We start from the raw sequence: 18,984 nt of genomic DNA, 5'->3' as shown, positions 1-18,984 counted from the left end.
GATGTTTCTGCATTATTTGGATTTCCTACTAATGGCTTTGGATCTGGTCAGAGGTCTAATGAAGTTGATGTAACTCTTCAATGAGAATTGAATTAGTCTATGTAATTGGGTTTGGCTATGTAATGGCTCGAGGGCTTCAAAGACGATTCTCCGCCCCGGGGTGAATGTCACCTATGCAGGCTTGGAAGATAGAAGCTTCCACTATTATAAATGGAAGATGACGTGGTCATCCCCCATGCCCCAAGGCTTGAGCTCCATGGTTCAAAGCTAGACAGAATTTAAGGCCCATCTGTGAAAAGCAAAATGGAAAAAGAAGGGAAAAAAATCCAACAACTTATCACACCAGCCAAAGCAATTTGGGTCTTCCACCTTTCCAACGAGTCCCATCTAAAAGTGCTGAGAAAATGTCCTACCTCATGGCTTCACAAGTGTGAGGTTCAAACACATTTACTTTGAAGTTTAAAAAAAAAAAGTTGGAAAGTCTTTTTTTAATTGGCATGCAGCATAAGGAATCAAATACACAGAACGGTATTATACAGAATGACAATTGCATTGTTGCGTTTTCTGGTTATTAGACACTAAATGCTTTTCAAGAATCACAGGCACCCTGAACATGGATATTGCTACTGAATTGACACGTGATTTCAGTTTATAGCACGGCAGCCAGAAAGTGGCTAACCCTTCCAGCGAGACATCGGCTTTCTTTTGCTCAAGGCGTTTTGCTGTGGCTAAGTTGAGAACAAGGTAATAAGGCATTTGCAAGGGTTTATAAGGCTATGGGGTCTGACAGCCAAAGACTCTTCTGTTTCTTTGGTATCCTGCCCCGAAGCTTTCCACCTTATAAACAACTGCTAATGGCTGGTAAACATCTCTTCATCATCACACTTCACTAAGAATTTTTCCCAAGAAGTATAATTGCTTTAAGAGAGAAACCAAGAATCACATTTTACATCCATTGATTATTTTCAGAAAAAAAAAAAAAGTTTCCTGGATACCACCTCTGCACAAAGCATTCCAGTGAATACACCTGAACAGATGGAACCTGCCACCATATTTCCTTGAAAAGAATCATTTTGCTGCTGGCTGCTAAAACACCCCCAACAGATTTATTTACTTTTAGAAATAAAATCAAATGACAAAAAAAAAATCAAAAAAACAAATACAACAACAAAAAAGGAACCCCCAAACTACATTTTTTACAGTTTTGGTCTAGAAGTTACGATGAGGCACAACTCTCAACTCAGAAACTCGTTTTCCCTTGGTGATATCCTCTGATTACATGAGCACTTGGAATATTAACATGCAGTCAGAGAACGTACCACTTTGCCTATCTGTCTTGAATGAGAGAAGCCAGATCATGTTGACTGATGTGGGAATTGTTCCACCCTTTCAGTAACGAAAGGACCGGGATAATTAGGAAAGTTTTAAACATTCATGAAATACCAATGCAAGACATCCTCTCCTCATTCCGTGAGCCTCTCGTGTCCAATGTTCTTAAAATCCATATGGAAACAAACAAGGAAATGCTGAAACCATTGCACTCTCCAAAACTTCACAAATGGGGCATGTACCATAACAGATTATTGTGCCTATGACACAGGACTTTAACACACTGAAGTTCATTTAACTTGTTGATAGAGTATTAGCACACAATTCAAAGCTGATGTGAACAGCTTGCTTTAAATTGACGTGATTTTTAAAGAGACCCTGGGAGAGCTTCAGCAAGAGCTTCACTGTGTGAACCCTTCACGCCCTACAAAACACGTGATGCAGTACGAAGCTGGGATTGTGACCTGTGTGTTCCGTTCTTCAACAAAGCTTCATCCAGTTTGGGAATATTAAAACCTGCCATTGGCAAAATGCTAGCCAATGTTTTTTTTTTTTACTGTTCAGTTCATTGCTTAAGGCTTGTTGAGAATACACTCTCTATGTGGAGTCTTGGCATCTTTTGACAGAGCGGAGACGTTGGTTAGGACAGCATGGAAACAGAGCGGTGCTTTAAATCGTGAGATCCCCTTGAGTAGAATTTGAGGTCACAGGAGAACAGACAGTCACGACCAACACTTTCACAAGCTCCTTTTGCCAAAATAACTACTGTGTTATTTGTAAGGACACCTTGGCCTTAAATAACAGAATCAGAGAGATTTCTTCCTACAGTGCCCAGTTAGCGAGCACCAGCATGCCACCCTCTGCTACAGAGAACTCTCAGAGAGCGCACGTAATGCTCACAACAGGCAAGTGCTCCAATACTCAGGATGCTTTGTTTGCTTGTAGAGGCAGATGAAATGCACCGTGCTCCAGCCTGTTTGCTACCCTGGTTATGGCACTACACCCGTTAGCTTGTCTTTACGCTGGAGACTGCCAAGCCTATTAATCCACACAGCAGTTTTGTGACACCTGCTAAAGACTAGCTTCAGTGTAAAATTCACATCGCCTGTGACTGACACCTGACGTGGCACAGAGATTAAGAGACAGATGTTGAACCCATTCTTTCACCTATCATCACCCAGCCTTGAATACAAGGGAACCACATACAAGTGAATTAAATGAGCATTTCTACCAACGCAATCAAACCCAGCAAATAAGCTGTATTTGCCTTGATACCACATTCTGAGGAACTGCAGAAGTTCTTAAATGCTTACAGACAATTAAGTTGTGAGTTCTTAAATACAAGAACTTAGAAAAAAAGAGATTGTAGAAAGTTGTTTGGCTTCCATGTCGGGTGAAACAAGGTGAGAAAAATAAAATTTCAGACTAGTCAAGTTGCGTTCACTGGAGTACATTTGGTGAGCTGGAGCATTCGTAGAAGTTTGAGACTTGAAGCACTGACTCAAGGCAAGACTGAGCACGTGTAGGTGGGGAGCAAGCTTCAGACAAACTTCTGACCCACGCACCTCGATAATGAATTTCATCTCTGCTGCTATTCCAGTCCTGTGCCAAGACAAACTGCATGGTGTTTTGTGATGCAGTCTAAATTCAGTGAAAAAAAAATCCATCTGTGATCTAAATTACATTGAGATGCAGATTTCCAGAAATGTTTTAAAACACTGAGTTGGCAGACTCTGCAGTCCTACAAGTTTACTTTGTTTCCTCATTATCCTCATTTCTTGATTCCAATGCGACTTTTAAATGAGGGAAGAGAAGTCTTCAGAAACATGCTGTGCACATGTTTTCATATATTCCTGATAAAAATGTCTATACTTTCCCGTCATCCAGACTTACTGCGTTTTAAAAAAATTTACAATATACTTGAACAGTTTTAATATACCTAAAATGCACAATACCATCTGTTCCTTCAAGATCCCTCTTATTCCGAGTCTCTTGTGAATCTTCATTCTAGTTGCTTGCTACTTTCTGATTTCTGGTCCAGCCTGCTCTTGTTGTTCTTTACCATATAGATGAAATATGCAAGCGTCTCTTTCTCATTCACAGGAATATTCCTGAAGTGACGACTGACAGTCTACAAGGACAACATGCAAAAAGACAAAAATTCGGAAATTAAGAAGTAGAAATAACCGGAACTGTGGGTTCTCTGTGTTTTCCAAAAATTATTTTAGGGCCACTGAGCGTAATATACTTTTAGGCAAACATGCACCAATTCAAACTGTCAGTCCTCGTTTACCTCTCTCTCTCCGTCTCTCTCTCTTTACAGCTGGAATGTGCATACGAACAGAGCACAGTCTTGCTATGTCAGCAGTATTTGCAGCCAACCTACAAGCAGAATTTGGAAGCCAGAATGTCCTCCTGCCAAAGCAGCATATTCTCTCCTCAGTGGCATTTCACGCCGAGATTATTTGGAAGAGTAAGCTTTCCCTGCATCACGGTATTCTAAGGAGAGTGTCAGAAACACTGAAACACTTTGCTGTGCGAACCAGATGTAGCAAAGATTTAGAGTCCAAAGAAAAATACACTGGGTAAGCTTTTACTGAAAGGAACACCAGAGGATTTGCAATGGGAAGATCAGAGATCGGTTATGGCTACTCCTCTCTGATATGAGCATAAGCCCTGAACCGTTAGCGGCTTTTTCCTCAGAAAGTGAATAAAATACCATTGGAGCTGGATGAGGTCTGCCTCTAATAGCGAAGAAGCTCTTATTGGTACCCAATACAGCTCCAAAGCTGAATTTTATTGCTCAGCCTGCATCAAGTTACTCCAAGAAGATTTATGGAAGTTTGAATTTTCCTTACGGTGGGGTAGCAGCAGGAGTCTAAGAGCCTCAGGCAGCAGTGATTCAAGCATGGGAGCTGGACGAGGATCCAGCGTAGGGTCAAAGCTGCTCAGACTTCACAGGAAATCTGGGAAGTGTGTGACAACTTTAAGTTAGGCTCCCTTTAAGGTTATTTTCTGCTTGCACAGTAGTTTTATTTATTATTTTTTCCTCCTGAGCATACGAATGGTAAATTGCTCAAGTACGTAGCCTTTCATGGCAGGAGGTACCTGGCAGACGATGAACTGGTTAGTTATAACACGATAAATCAGCTCTACTAATGAGGACATACAACCACCCTGCTTCGTTTACCTTACTCCTACGTGCACTACACTACACATTCTCTATAGTCTGTACACTCATTCCCTAGCTGACTTGCAAAAAACTAGAAAGTGTTTTACTGTCTTTTTTGGTCTGATGCTTGTTGTTCTTTAAAGCAGCAGCAACACTCTTCAGTTCTGGGCAGACAGTTGTGACAACCTCAACTTACAAAACCAACCTCATCGTTCTTAACTGCTACAGTTCCTCCAACTTTAGAAAAGACTTTTCTTAGAGAAAACCTTCAGATCAAATGAGGAGAGAGAGCAGAGCAGATGCACACCAAGCACAACTAGCCTGAATAACAGAGTTGCAGAGAGTTATTTCTTAAGTATGGTGTGGAAAAAAAAAAAAAAAAAAAAAAAAAAACAGGAGAGGACCTTAAGAAAAAAAAAACAACTTTTACTTGTTGACTTACTAGAGAATCATAAGACAATCTGGACAAGGGAGGGAAATAAGGAATCTGAAGTCATGGTCAGAGATTTTGCCTTAAATAATAAGCAATTCCAACCAGTTCAAGTGGCTGTGAGGAAAGAGAAAATAATAGGGGCACTTAAGGTGACTATTAGTGGGTACGTTTGAGTTTCAGCAGAACAGAGGTTTTTCAGATAACATCCAAGCCACTCAAAGCTAGGTTCTCTTTCTGTTTCCTAAAGGTATTAGGTTAGGAACTATGAATAAGGAGGGAAAGGAAGCAGAAAAAAGCAAGTTACTAAAACATGCTTTCAAGAGCCAGCTTCCATGTTTTCCATGACCATCTCTGATGAAAGAAAGCACGCAGCTTTCTGTTGGCACCATCTCCTAAGAACTACCGCAGAGCACATGGTACGTGCTAGCGAGAGTCACTATAGGTACTGGTGTCCAAGAAGTGGGCACCTCAGCACAGGAGCGAAAAAGATTTTTAATGACAGAGATAATAGTACCGCTTGCCACCACTTACTTCTGCTAGCTGAGCCTTGTTGAGTCCAGGCCTTGTCTGCAGCTTATAATGTCTCTTGTAACGTCGCAGAGTATTCACTTGGAGCTGGAACAAATCGACCTGGAAGTGATACAGAGAACAGGGGATAAGCACTACCTTTAGCGTCTATTAAGCATAAATGCGGAATAATCTAAAAAGAGCTATTTCCTCTTCAACAGAAAGGTTCCTTGCCCACGTTTAGAACCACATCACCTTGCCTGATGGACAAATCTAAGTCTATTTTGTACTTGTTAATGTTAAAGGACCAAAATAGCCTCAGGGAAATACAAAATTTTGTTCTGGTTCACATGCTGTCAACAGAATTGCTGGCCAATTTCTGCTCTCAATTACACCTCTGCAACCTCTGAGCAAAGGGGAATCTTTTGTTCCCACAAGGTTTAAAAAACTCACATACAAAATAATCAGTTCAGCAGGCATCGAACAAAGGGCTTGTGACATAAAACAGAGTACAGAGAAGAAATGAAATTTAAATATTTCAATGGGAAGTGCGGAGTTTAAAAACAGGGGGCAGGGGGAGGCTACAGGAAGATGAAGATCATGTGGGAAATGCCATGTTTCAAAGACAAAAGGAAGCTCTGCCAAAAAACAAGAAAACGTCATTAAGACTGACACACTGCAGAGGTCCATATCCCGCTATGTGATGTGCATCCCTCTGTTTGTAACCACCAAACAGCCTGCACGCCCTGTAGCACTAACATTCTTAGGTGCCAGCTGGGCCTCCACCAGCCGTTCTGGTTAACTGGTGTAAACTCTGTATTGTAAAGTTTCAGCAGAGATCCATACGGAACGGAAGCACAATCAGCTACAACAAAGGGTCACGTATCCTTGAAAACAAAACAAACATTACTACTTTTTTGAAACCTCCACGCAGGAGGTGTGGGGACACAGTTTTGCTGGCAAAAAATATCTTATTTTAATTCAGAAGAACGCTTTTTGCTGGCACAGGTGGCATTTCCAGCAGAGGGCTCTGCTGACATGGCCAGAACTCGGCTCCTCCGCGAACATTACCTTTGCACAACTTTTTGCGATGCCAACAGTACCAGAATCATCACCAAAACAAACACTGCACACAGTGGGACAGAGAAGAGACGATTCTAGCATTTTGAAATACAGAAAGGAATATGCCAGTTTCCTTAAAATAAAAAGCCTTACAAATATGGTCTGCAATTTGAAGGTAGTTTCAAATAGCGTTAAGAATAGTATATGCGAAGGTCTGCTGCAGAAGCCTAGTAGCCCTGGGTATCACATCCCCAATCACAGAGCCGCTGACTGGATTCTCCAGTGTCCTTGCAAAATGACGCATGCTAGGTAACTAAGAACCATACTAGGACCCCAGTCATCGCTGGAATAATATCCTTTTCTTACCTTTAAAAAAGGGTTAGTAACGAACAGCTCCCCGTTTGGGAGTGGTATAGACACGAAGCTGTACGGTTGGATTATTATACCTCTTTTTGTATAAAGCTTTACGTGGTCAAAGATTTCATACAGGGATGATGAAGAAGAAAACGAGGATACCACACAACCGATAAGAGTCTTCCTCAAAAATGAGAGTAACTCCACAGTACTTTCAGCTGAGCCGCAAATTAAATTATTTTCTAATACACGAAAATATCCAAGTGAAACCTCACCACGCTCAAAACTGGTAAAGCATCCTACGATGACTGAGTACCTACTAACCTCTGGGACATCTGTGTCATGCTCAGGAGAGTCACCTCCATCATCACTGGTCTTCCTTTTTCTTTTGTTTCGGACGCTTTGAATAAAGTTCTTGTGAAAATCACATATATACAGATGTCTCACCTAAGGATCAGAAGTGGCAAAAAAAGCAATCAAAACGGGTAGTGTAAAAGCAGCACTCAACAGCAGCCCTTAGACACCAGAACCACAGCACACGTTCTTACTACCTCATGACTGAGGGTAAGAGGCTGACATTAAGAAATTTCTAATCTTAAACCCCAGGCCTGGTATCGTACTCTTGTGCTGAAGATAACTTACATTACAAATACCAAAGACAAGGAAAGTGAAGGACTCAAGAGCTGCAGTTGAACCTGAACCTCAGAGATAACATATTTCTTTTTTATGGTTGTAGTCATATAACAGAAAGACACAGTGAGCTGTCTGCAGGAAATGCATTTTCTTTAGGAGCAACCAGGTAGCTACCAAGTAAAATATTATTCTGCTCCACCCTGGTGAACTTTCTGGTTTGAATAGTACATAAGATTACTAACGCAAGGGTTTCAAAACCTAGGCAAAACAAAAGCTGGCTAATTACTTCAATTAAAACAGGCAAAGTAAGAGCAAAAGTGTCTATAACTTACCCTACCACTGAACCCACATTTTAACAGATATTATATCATTAAAATTAGTGTACATACGCAAAAGGGCCACAAATCATCAAAATTATTTGATACCAATAAGGCAAGAATATCTTCAGGTGACACAAGCACCCTACATTCGAAATCCCTTTCTGCAGCTTACTTTCTACTTTCCCTTCATTTGGAGTTCATTAGGCTGAATTCCTCTTTTTATTTATAAAGCCTTTCATCTAACAACAAAGATTTTTTTTTTCCCTAGAATGAAATAACTACACCACTAGACTATTCTGTGGGGGACTACGACCAGGAAACCACAATTTTATTCCTAAAAACCAAGAGGTTTTAAATTTAGTCACCCTCTTCCCATGACATTTTGTATTTTGGCTGTATAAAAGGGACCTAACCATCTAGAGAAACTGCCACATGGCCAGCCGCAGAACTTCACCTTCTTTGTTTTTAATGCTTTTAACCTTTAAAGATCAGATAAGAAAAGCAGGCAGAGCAGACTTCCGGTAGCAGAGTCGCTTCTGAGAAATTCCTGCTGCAATCTTCACGAGCTGCTGCGCTATACCTATTCTCTACCGGGCAAACAACCCGCTTCTATCTTGGGCTGACAGCTGTCACTTTGGGGAATTAAGCGGCCAGCAGCAAATCGGGCTGCTTGGTGCCGACCAGCGAACAACCAGGCGGGTGCTGTATTTATAAGGCAGCACGCTGCACGTTGCAGCCGTGATGCAGCGGTTTATATTTTAGTAACCTGCTTCACTGTGACTTTAATTAGTAAGAATAGATGTTAGTTACTCTTACATTGAGATAGCGAGCCGTATCGCTGGTTTCACCCAGCGGCACAAGCACGTTCCAGTACGAAACTGAAATTAAAGCAGCACGGCAGCCCCCCGAGCAAAGCCGGCTTGCTGCCTGGCTCCCTGCGAACACCACCCTCTGCGCAGAGCCTTCCCTCTCAGCCACGGCTTTCGGGGCTGCCGCATTGAGCCTCAGGAGCCCCTCCGTGCCACCAAGGCACCGCTGCCTCCGCACCCAGGCGCGTTCCCCTGTGCCCTAGCGTAAAAGCACCGGAGGCAGCGAGTTTGCAAAGCAAAGCACCCAGTTTCGCCCCGCAAACCTTCCCCACAGCTCCTGGGGCTCGGAGGACCGCGGGGGGGGGCAGCCCAACTCGCCGTGCGGAGAAGCAACTTTAGGGCCGGGCACCGCCGGCAGCGGACTCACGCTTTTATCGATGTCCAGCTTGAGCTTCTTCTGCGAGATGCTCTTCTGGATCCTCTTGCTGAAGGACGCGTTGCCGGCGGGGCGCACGCAGCGGTCCCCGTCGTCGATGAGGCAGCAGCTCTGGCCGTAGAAGGGGGCGGCGGGAGGCCCATCCCGGCTGTCCTCCTCGGTGCTGAAACCATTCATCGCCCGCCCGCCCGCCCGCCCCTCGCCCGGGCCGGGGGGAGGGAGAACCGCCTCAGCGCCTCAGCCCCTCAGCCGCCGCCGCCTCAGCCGCCCCTCAGCCCCCGGGGGGGACCCCGCCGCCCGCCCGCCGCACCCGCGGGGGCCCCCTCCCGGGGGAGAGCCCCCTCAGCAGCCCGCAGGAGGCCGCTCCGCCGCCCCCCGGCTTATGTGAGTAGGCCGCAGCCGGAGCGGAGCGGAGCGGAGCAGGGCCGGGCCGGGCCGGGCCGGGCCCCGAAGCGCCGCCGCCGCCCCGCGGGGGAGCCGGGACCCCGCGCGCGCCGCCCGCTCCTCTCCTCACACACAAAACCGCCTCCCCGGCGGCGGAAGTCCCGCCCTCGCCGCCCTCAAAGCGCCTCGCCGATTGGGCGTGCGAGGTTCGAGGGGAGGAACCCGCCGCCGCCGCTCCGCGAGGCTATTGGAGGAAGGGGCTGTCTGTCTGCCTCCGCCGCCCGGCCCCGCGCTCGCACGGCTGCCGGAAGGTCGGTGCGGGAGGGGAAGGGAGGGGAGGGGGGCGCGCGGCGTTGCCAGGGCAACGCGGTTCGCTCCCCCCCGCCCTCCCCTCAGGCGAGGCCCGGCCCCGCGCTGCCCCCCTCGGGCGGCTCCCGGGGCGCTGCCCCCCGGCCCCTGCCCTTCCCCGGGGAAACCGGGGGACCCCCGCGGCCCCCATCGTCCCCTGGCCCGGCCCCGCAGGCCCTGGGGCTTCCCCCGCCTCGCAGCGCCGGGTCCCGGCCGCAGGCTGGCAGCCCCGCGTCCCGCTCGCCGATCGAAGCTGAGGCGGCGTCGTTGTAATTAAACGTGGTCAAAATAAAAAGCAAATGTCTAACCGCGTGCGTTTCTTCCCTTGTGCTTGTAACTAAGTCCCTGGGACATGCTCCTGCCTGGTCCTGGCACCATCAGCACTGGAGGTGTAAAAAAAATTATACTTATTTTTCTAATTAGGAGGCTTACAGTGAAAAGATTGAACCTGGAAAAGCACTTCCCAATGCAAGATAACTTGAAAGTTTGCATTTCTTTCCTCTCTGGACAAAATAAAAAGTAAAGGGGCTGCTCCTGCCCTGTGGAGACATCACTTCTGGCGGTGCTGTCAGCTGCGGGACACCAGACAGCAGTTACCGGAGAGGGGAAAAGAATTGCCCCTTCCAGAAGAAAAGACTTTGTGCATAAACAGCAAAAGAAGGTCTTGTAGAATAAAATATTTCTGCGAAGTTTGAAATCATACACTCAAGAAAAGTGTACTTTGGTACGGAAGGAACTGTGCTGCACGTGCCCCCACGAAATACCTCTGAAGGGAAGAGGCCGCTCGCAGTCCTGTGGCAGCAGCCGGCCCCCAGCAGCACCCACAGGGGTGTCCTGCAGCCTGCTCCCACCCAGCCGCCTTGGGAACACCAAAATATCTGCGTTTCAGGCAGCTCCTGCAATACCAAGCGTGTCAATAAATCTTGAGGGCAGGGCCCAGTCTTCAGACACTTCCTCAACAGTTCTGACTTGTCTTAGTTTTTATTGCTGGTGCACTCAGGCGATGAATAATTTGTTTGTTCGTACTGCAGAACTACAGTGCACTCTTACAGGGACGACGCTCCCAGAAGCTGGCCACCCCAAGGGGAAGGTGGTGGAAACAAACAACTTCACCTGCAGACCAGCAAGCAGATAGTGAGGAGCAAAGAGATCACTGAAATAGTCTTGGATTGTCAGGCAGGACTGCCTTGACATTTGGGAAGCTCAAAGCACAAACCGTAGGGACAGATGTAACAGAAGCAAGCAACTAGATAAAAGGGAGCATGTTTGTATCAGGCAGGGCTTCCTCCTGTCCCCGTGACAAGGAGATGCTGCAGGTGCTCCCCTGACTGCTCCACAGGGAGCTGGGAGCAACTGGAGGAACAGGCACCAACAGTACCTGAACAGGTTGGTACTTACCATCAGGCTGTGTTTCTGCCTGCAATCTTATCCCATGCAAATGAAACCATTCTTTTAAAATTGTTTTGCAACACCTACTGAGGGGAAAAAAAACAAAACAACCAAAAAAAATAAAAACAAACTTCTCTTGTCACTGTCCGTTTGCTATTTCAATGCTAACTACCTCCAGCTCAGGCTAACACAATGACTTTTTTTTTACTCTTTCAAAAAAAAAAAAAAGTAAATGGAGGTCTTCGTATAATTGCAGTTTATTTCAGCATATTAATCCTCATGGGAACCTCAAGATTTCACAGTCTGGTAGTCCAGAAGTAGCTTGCTATAAAATAAACTGCTTCACAGAGACATTCTTTATTAGGTATCTATCACTAACCTGATCTAATAATTCTTTGTGGGAACTGCAATGAAGTGAGAAACAATGTTTCATAAACCCATCAGCAGCGAGGCAGTTTTAGTGCCTTTGAAGCAGTAATAGCCTGCCCATCCAAGTCATCCCTCTAATCAAATTAGGGAAACCTGCGCAGGCCTTTAAATCTTAGTTGGAGCAGCACTACCTCCTACAGATAAGTCTGCAACGTAGCTGTCATCTGGAACCTACTGTTTTAATGGCATCCATTCAGGGTTCTTGAGACAGAAATGCTACTCTCCAAAAGGTACGTGCTGCAAAAGATGCCTGGAAAGAAGCTCTTTTTAATTTATTTTTTTTTCTTACACCCCCCTCCAGTCTTGGACTAAAAGACTGCTCCCACTGCCCAAAGACCAGACCACAAAAAGGGCAGTGAGCTGTTAAAAACACTCCCCTGAAAACCAAGGTGTAGGATGGATCTACCAGCAGTTGTACACAAGGTAGACATGCTGAGAAAGGAAACTGAGGGCTCCGTCTTCCCCTAGGCTAGGCAATTGATGTGCAACGCTGCGCTCCCCCAAACTGCAGGAAAAGGTCTTCAGAAAAGATGCACATACAGGCTTGGGTGTTTTTTAAATTTCACTCTCATGGCCATTTATCGTGGCAGCAAACACACAAGCTGCCTTTCAGGAAAGCTTTCTGTCGCTTTGAACACGTGGCTGATGACAGGCTGGGAGGGAAGCGTCCCAGGCATGGTAGCTGCCGCCCAGGTGTCAGCTCCCAGGGACTCCAGGATGTCCCTCCAGGATGGCACAGAGCACCTCCTTACACGAACACAGCTCCCTCCACAACTCCTCCAGCACAGTCCACATCTCCCTAGATTTCTGCTCAGGTATCCTCCTTCCCTTGCAGCTGCTGCTTTGTGTTAAACTTGTCTGAGGTGAGGTGCTGCTCCTTGCACGGGCTGCTGTTTTGGGGTGCGATGGGGCGTTCCCCTTGGCTTCAGAGATGCCTGGAAGCAGCTGAAGGGCAGACGGGAACTCACAGCTCCTGCCCCAAAGGCACCCCTGCAGCCCCCAGCTGCATGAACCTGGCAAGTATGCCCAACACAGTGTTCAGGCACGAAAGCAGTAAACCCTGAAATTTATAACCCAATACAAAAGACAGCTGGGAAGGATGTTTCCCAGTGGGGCTGGAGAAAAGCAGCGTGCGACATGGCAGGAATCCTACAGTAGAGAAATGTCAGACCAGGGTAACTAAGCTTCTTCTCATAAGAAGTAGAGAGAAGGGAAATCAATCACCAGAGCAAAACAGGCATGAACAGTCATTTCTGCATACACAGTTTCAGAAAACACATTAAAAATTTATTTTAAATATATTATAAAAGGAAGTCCATTCAACTTTAAAAACACTAGGCATTCTATCAATGATTCCCAGTTTATGAAAGCTACTACATTAAAGTGCTACAATTCCTTTACCACCCCCAGATATTAGGCTGTTGGTCCTAATATGCACAGAAATAAATATACACTGATTCAAGAGGCACCATCCAGTTTTACAGATAAAATGCATGCAATACAAGAAATAGACGAACTTAGACCTTATCACCAAGATCCTGGAGAATGCATTTTAAAACAAATTCCCTTCACCACCCTACAGGCTAAAGCTATTTGTTACTGTTATAAGGGCTAATGTTTTAGACTAATTAGCTTGATCATTTTTTTAGCATGATTTTATTGTGGTTGAAGTTCGCATTTGTTTGCTCACTAATTGGGATTAGAACTCTTTTTTTTTTTTTCCCCAGAGTTGAACTAGTAACTGTGAGACCACACAGATCCGGTATCTTTAAATAAAACTCCCAAATCCCTCACATCTGCTGGAATCATTGAAGCCTTTTGGGTAATACAGAAGCATCAAGAAAGCTCAAATGCAGTGATTAAAGGAGCATACTCAACTAGCAGAGGCAGAGTTAAAAAACAGACAGGATTTTTATTTGGATTTCCATAATCTATTGTTGCCTAGTTTCGTACACAGATCTCCAAGTTAAAGTGTGACACTATAAAGGAGCAATCGAAGCAGAAGGTGAATTTATTTCAGTTACACTTTAAACTTATAAAGGAAGTCAATCTGACCGGTTAATGAAGAATGTGAAATGAACAGACAACTGAGCACTGAACGCTGATGGAAATTTTGGATCTCAGCTTTCCCGTTCTCCACCCATCGCATCTCTCCCCTCCGCCTGAAGCAGGTGAAGACTTGAAATTTGTTTTAAAAATATGGACTCGACACTTACTAAGGTGGCAAGGTAAAGCACTTAAAGCTAAATCTTACACAAGTTGGGAAATTACAGCACACAGACTCGCCTTGCTTAGAATCAAGCAATAGGCCACTGGGAAATGGAAAAGGACCTTGTGCTCCTGCCCCCCAGTCCACCCCCCGTTACTACATATCCTGTGAAAGGCCATTAAACACTACCTCCACAGACTCTGATAATAACCTAAAGCTATTCACCATTTTGTCAACAACTTGCCAATGATTTAAGAAGCACTGAAGAAGCTTGCCATGCTAAATAACTGTTAAAATGGAAAGCCAACCTGCTGCTTCTCAGGTAAGGACCGACTTAGGCACCATCAGGCTTTGTCACAAGTAGATGGAAACACAGTGGGTGAGTAGGAACATGAACCGCGGCGGGTGGGAATGGATGGCACACTTGAATCCCCTGCTAGCAAAGCCAGACTGTTTCAGACATAACTACCAGCACTCTTTTGAATGCAAGAAAGCACGACAGGCTGACTGCTAGGGGCTGTTCTCTCCAGTCAAAACCATTCAAGTGTCTGTCCGTATCCTGAAAGACAATTTAAAATAAAGGCTTCTCCCTTTTAACCCAGCAGTTATGCAATTGCCCAGTACGACTTTTAGGATATATCCCTCCCCTCCCCTCAGTGATGCGAGCCAGCAGAACTACTTTAATGATCCCGCAGTTGCCATGAGAGCACCGTGTTCCTGCAGTACTGGTGGCTGGTGCTGCCTATGTGACTTTCAGCACATTGATGTCTCAGGGCAGCAGGGAAGAGCAAAGTTTGCTGACTGGAACTTCCCACTAAAGGAAAGCAAAGCCCCGAGCACAGACATTACAGCAAAACAAACCAGGAAGAAAGATAAGGGGAGAAATTGCTTTCTTGCTACTTCTGTATTAAAGATTTGAACGCACCCTTTAAAGGTTTCTCAGGGATGGAAGGTGTCGACTGTCTGTAAGACACTCTGCCAGAGATTTGATGTGCCCTTGGGACTATTTGTGATTTCTGATTTGGCTACTTAGAACATAAAAAGCAGGACCTTGCAAGCCAGTGAAATGTATTAGCCTTCGCCATGAGGTGAAACATCCAGCAGCTAACTAAAACATGCTCTGGTCTAGCTTTAGTCATCACAGCGTACCAAAAGGAAGCTGCCACTCTTTCCAAGTCTTCCTATGAGGAGAGACACCATCTGTCCTACCGCCCCCAAATCATTAATGACATCAATTTAACAGAGGAAACTCGGGAGCTTCTGAATTACTGTCATCCACACAAATTTTGCACTTGGAGTCAAACATTTAAAAAAAAAAAAAAGCACACACACACACACAAACACTGCACGAGTCAAGCTTTCTCATACATCCTTATCCCCCCAACCCCTACCCCTCTTCTCTCTTGTCCAGCAAGGCACTAGGAAATGGTTCAAGTTTAAGCATTTGCTGTACATTTACATTTAAAAAGGCACATCTTTATTTTAATGATGCTGTATTCCCCCATTCGGTAAGGGTCACACTTTCTTCTGTTATGGTGTGGAAAAGAAAGTTAAATGCCCAGGCATGAAAAAGGGCACCTTGCACATATGAGGTCCCCAAACCTATTACTGTCTGTAGACCTTAGAGATTAGCACCTGTACAAACCAAGAACTTCAAGAGCAAATCAAAGTATTATTATGCGACATAACACACATCCAGGGATCCCACTCCCGTCTGGGATTCTGATATTTAAAAGCAGCAGAATTTATGCAGCCATGGAGTGAGGGTTTGTTTGAATATTTTTTGGGGAAAAAGGAAAAGCATTTATTTTGCATTAGATAATCACTGGTATTTAATCTCCAGTCTTGACTTGCATGCAGATATGAAGATTTGCTTATGTATTCATGCTTTAGCAATTTTGCTTACAAATAACCAAAGGTAATTGGAATAATTAACCAGTTTGCCCAGCAAAGGCTCGATTAAAAGATGTAGACTGTGAAACACAGCTTCTATTTCTCAATCAGTGAATGGTTGGCTATATTAAGTCTTCTCATTAGTCAGCAAAGCCTCTAGGGTATTGAAACTTTTAATTGATGTAAATAAATTAACAGCTCAAAGCCCAGCGAGCCAGTCAGAAGTGTACAGAATTTGTGGGGTACTTACAAATTCAGATGGCAAATCTTGAGAAAACAGATGAGATCAACCACACTGAGAAGGACCCAGTGGGACCAGTCACCCCACAGCTCCAGTTTCCTCGTACTGGTGGTTGGCTGTCAAGCAAGAAACGCCTCAACATTCCCTAATCTTTTGGTGCATACTACCAAGAGCTGTCCTTTCTCACCAAATTAAGATCACTCTGTGGTAAAAGACCTGCTCGTTACTGTAGTTCTCTCTGAAGCAAGCATCCAGCAAGCTAATCAGCTAGGACTCGAAGCTCTCTTCGCAAGGTGAGCCCAAGTACAAAGCAAGCCATGCATTTTAGAAACAGAAACTAATCCTCTTGTTAGAAAACTAAGACACAAAAAGCTGCAAGCTGCAATCAGAATGCCCTATGTCCATGTACATCACTTACTGATTGTGTTCCAATTATATATATAAAAAAAATTGCACTGCTCATGGACAAACAGCTTCTTGTTCCACAGGTACTAAAACATTCATAAAGACACCTAGTCAGGCCATGTAGTGATCCACAGTCAACATACTAGACTACTGAGAGCATTAATAACTTAAGGAAAGCAAGTTGGACACAAAGCACTGGGAAGTGGCACTCTCTCCCACAGAAGTGAAAAGGGATCCTAATGACAGACAGATCGTAGGTACTGAGGACATAAGACATCAACACTGGTCTCAATTCCATTGCAATACTGCTGCAGAACTGTCACAAGGAAAGCCTAGAGCTTTTTGCCTTTCTTCACTCCTAAAACGTTAGACACTAAAATATTTGGCAACTCCAGTCCCACCTGCAATGCCCATTTTCCCCTGCTCTGTAACAGCACAAACCAGGTGAATTGGCAGCACAGGTCAGATACAGCTTCGACTGTGAGGATACAAAGGTGGAAATGATTTTGACCTCACAGTCAATACATCAGACTCGAGCACTAGAGATGCAGGTAGTCGTGTCCTAGTCTGCTCCCAGTTCACAGACACAGCACTACGTGGCCTCAGAGACATCTAAAACGCAGGTAGTGGTCCTACAGCTGGCAACAGGAGAAAGGGCTTCTTGCGGAGCTCTGCAAAGGTGGGAGCCAGCCTGACTGATTCTTGACACTAGGCAAAAATCTTGATTTCACAGAAAAGATTTGTCAGAGCAGAGCTTCCCTGCCCCAACGAGGAGGGCAGGTCCATTAACTGTGTTTATCTAGAGTCCCAAAGGGGTACACTGCTCTTGCCCTGAACGATTCAGCCTTTCACTCCCAGAGGCAACTGCACACTACCTCTTCCTGCAACATTACTGAATGGACGATTGGACAAACTGTGGAACTGGATGATTATTGGAAAAGGCCTAGTTGCATTGATTTAGGTAGCATCTTTGCGAAAGGTTAACTGCACCATCATTCACAGCTTTTGCTAGAAAATGTCACTGCTGCCTTCAGTATAAGTTAACTGAATTATTAAATGTTTTTGCAACAACTTCATTTTCAACCAGTGTTTTGTTTCATTTTTTTAAACACTCACTTTTAGATAGACTTGAAACCGATGGTCCTCTGTTCATCCTTCAGTGTCAGCACTCCACTCTTTTTTTCCAGCTTTTGGGATGAGATAATTCTGTTTCAGTGTCTGGTCGATCCTGCAGCCCAACCAGAAGGGTAATACCTTGTGCTGCAAACTGACTACCCAAGGACAGGGTACCGGTGAAACCAGCCCCTTGATCCCACACCTCTGCTTAAGCAAACAGATCTCCTGTCACAGTGAGCTGTACAGAAAGGGAGAGAGAGATTAAGAGCATGCTCCCCCAAACCTACACCACCACTGACCACAGGACTCATCACTGGAATAAACTACATACAGACTGATGAATAAATGGATACAAAACAATTGCTAATCTCAGCCCTGACTCAATTATCTTGAATTAATCCGCTCACACCAATTATGAATTAAGTTAGCCTCTAAAGGAAAAAATAAAGTTGCCTTCGTGTTTAACTCTGAGAAACTCTGGAGGTGTCCATGCTAAAAAGATGGGGTGCAAGAGGTGAATTCGATATCCAAAGGCTCCTAACAAAAACCTTAACCTGTAAGAACTGTGCTCACTTAAAAACTCTCTGCTAATCTTTCACCTTGAGGATTCAACAGCGAGTGACAAAGTGACTGTAAAGTGAATGGAGCAGAAACCCAGATTCCTCATCTCTAATAACCACGGTGATAACCCCAACACTTGGCTGCATTTCCTCTAGAGCTCATTCCTTTATCACAGCTATCATTGGGAAAGTAATAACAGCCAACCTGTTTGAAATATATTTTGGTTTAAGGCAAAAAAAATCATTTTGTTTTACATTTTGATGTCTTTTTTTTTTTAATGTCTGTGACATCAGAGGATTAAATTTTGTGTTCAAGATTTTACTTAGATGGATTTTGGAAGATAAAGCACCTAAGAGGGAATGCTTCAGCAGGTTGCATAGCAGCTACATAAAGTACTGTACTTTGAGGGTCCTGGAGAAAAAAAATCATTTAATGCCAAACCTAGATGGGAAATAAAACATTAAAAAAAAAAAAGCAGTTGGAATCAACATTCAGACTCCTCTAAAAACAGAGTTTCTATTCCAGTCTCAGCACAGAAATGGCTCTGGCAAAGCCTTTAGAATTCCACCATCCCCAGAAGAGAAGGATGCAGCATCTTCACAATAAAGACTGGCCTGCTAGTTTACCTTCTCCTGAGATTCTCCCTTTTACCTTCATTAACTGTTAAAAAAAAGTATCCTTAAAAAAATTTTTTGTAACCCTCCCCAGTAAAAACTATAATTGTAAAATATATATATATATGTATATATATACAGTCAGTCTTTAAAGATCAAGATTTCTGTTAAATTTTTCCAAGATGGTTGAGTTTGTATGTTCAAATATCCACTGCTGTGTTGGAGATGAGGGGTTGCAGCTATTCATAAAGACCTTTCGATCACTCTCACTGCAGTCCATACAGCTGCTGCTTACTGGGTGGTACAGGGTCTTATCCTGGAGAAGAGAAATTTCAGTTGA

General features: G+C 44.5%; 2 protein-coding genes across 2 annotated transcripts in view; both read right to left on the bottom strand.

Annotated features, from left to right (window-relative positions):
* Nucleotides 1-469: 469 nt before the first annotated feature.
* On the bottom strand, nt 470-9,322 carry SAP30L (SAP30 like). Its single transcript, XM_035559826.2, has 4 exons — nt 9,047-9,322; nt 7,182-7,304; nt 5,466-5,564; nt 470-3,460 (listed from the first exon to the last, which is right to left on the bottom strand). Exons 1-4 carry the CDS (start codon nt 9,230-9,232, stop codon nt 3,332-3,334), a joined length of 537 nt encoding a protein of 178 aa, XP_035415719.1. The 5' UTR covers nt 9,233-9,322; the 3' UTR covers nt 470-3,331.
* A 4,175-nt stretch (nt 9,323-13,497) lies between these two features.
* The window catches only part of GALNT10 (polypeptide N-acetylgalactosaminyltransferase 10), an 86,368-nt gene continuing 80,881 nt past the window's right edge, over nt 13,498-18,984 (bottom strand). The window contains exon 12 of the mRNA XM_035559830.2: nt 13,498-18,960. Within this exon, the coding sequence (XP_035415723.1) occupies nt 18,793-18,960 (168 nt within the window). The 3' untranslated portion in view covers nt 13,498-18,792. The remainder of the gene's footprint in view (nt 18,961-18,984) is intronic.

Source organism: Cygnus atratus, chromosome 14, assembly GCF_013377495.2.
Source record: "Cygnus atratus isolate AKBS03 ecotype Queensland, Australia chromosome 14, CAtr_DNAZoo_HiC_assembly, whole genome shotgun sequence".
NCBI classification, from domain to species: Eukaryota; Metazoa; Chordata; class Aves; order Anseriformes; family Anatidae; genus Cygnus; species Cygnus atratus.
The sequence above is the reverse complement of the archived record's forward strand: the minus strand, read 5'-3'. Positions and strand labels throughout refer to the sequence as shown.

What these genes read in the sequence shown, in the direction of transcription:
- SAP30L (XM_035559826.2), bottom strand. Translation starts at nt 9,232, where the DNA reads ATGAATGGTTTCAGCACCGAGGAGGACAGCCGGGATGGGCCTCCCGCC. An exon ending in ATGACACAGATGTCCCAGAG is followed by an intron (nt 5,565 to 7,181) that starts GTTAGTAGGTAC and finishes TATCACTTCCAG; the next exon opens with GTCGATTTGTTCCAGCTCCA. An exon ending in ACAAGGCTCAGCTAGCAGAA is followed by an intron (nt 3,461 to 5,465) that starts GTAAGTGGTGGC and finishes TTGTCCTTGTAG; the next exon opens with ACTGTCAGTCGTCACTTCAG.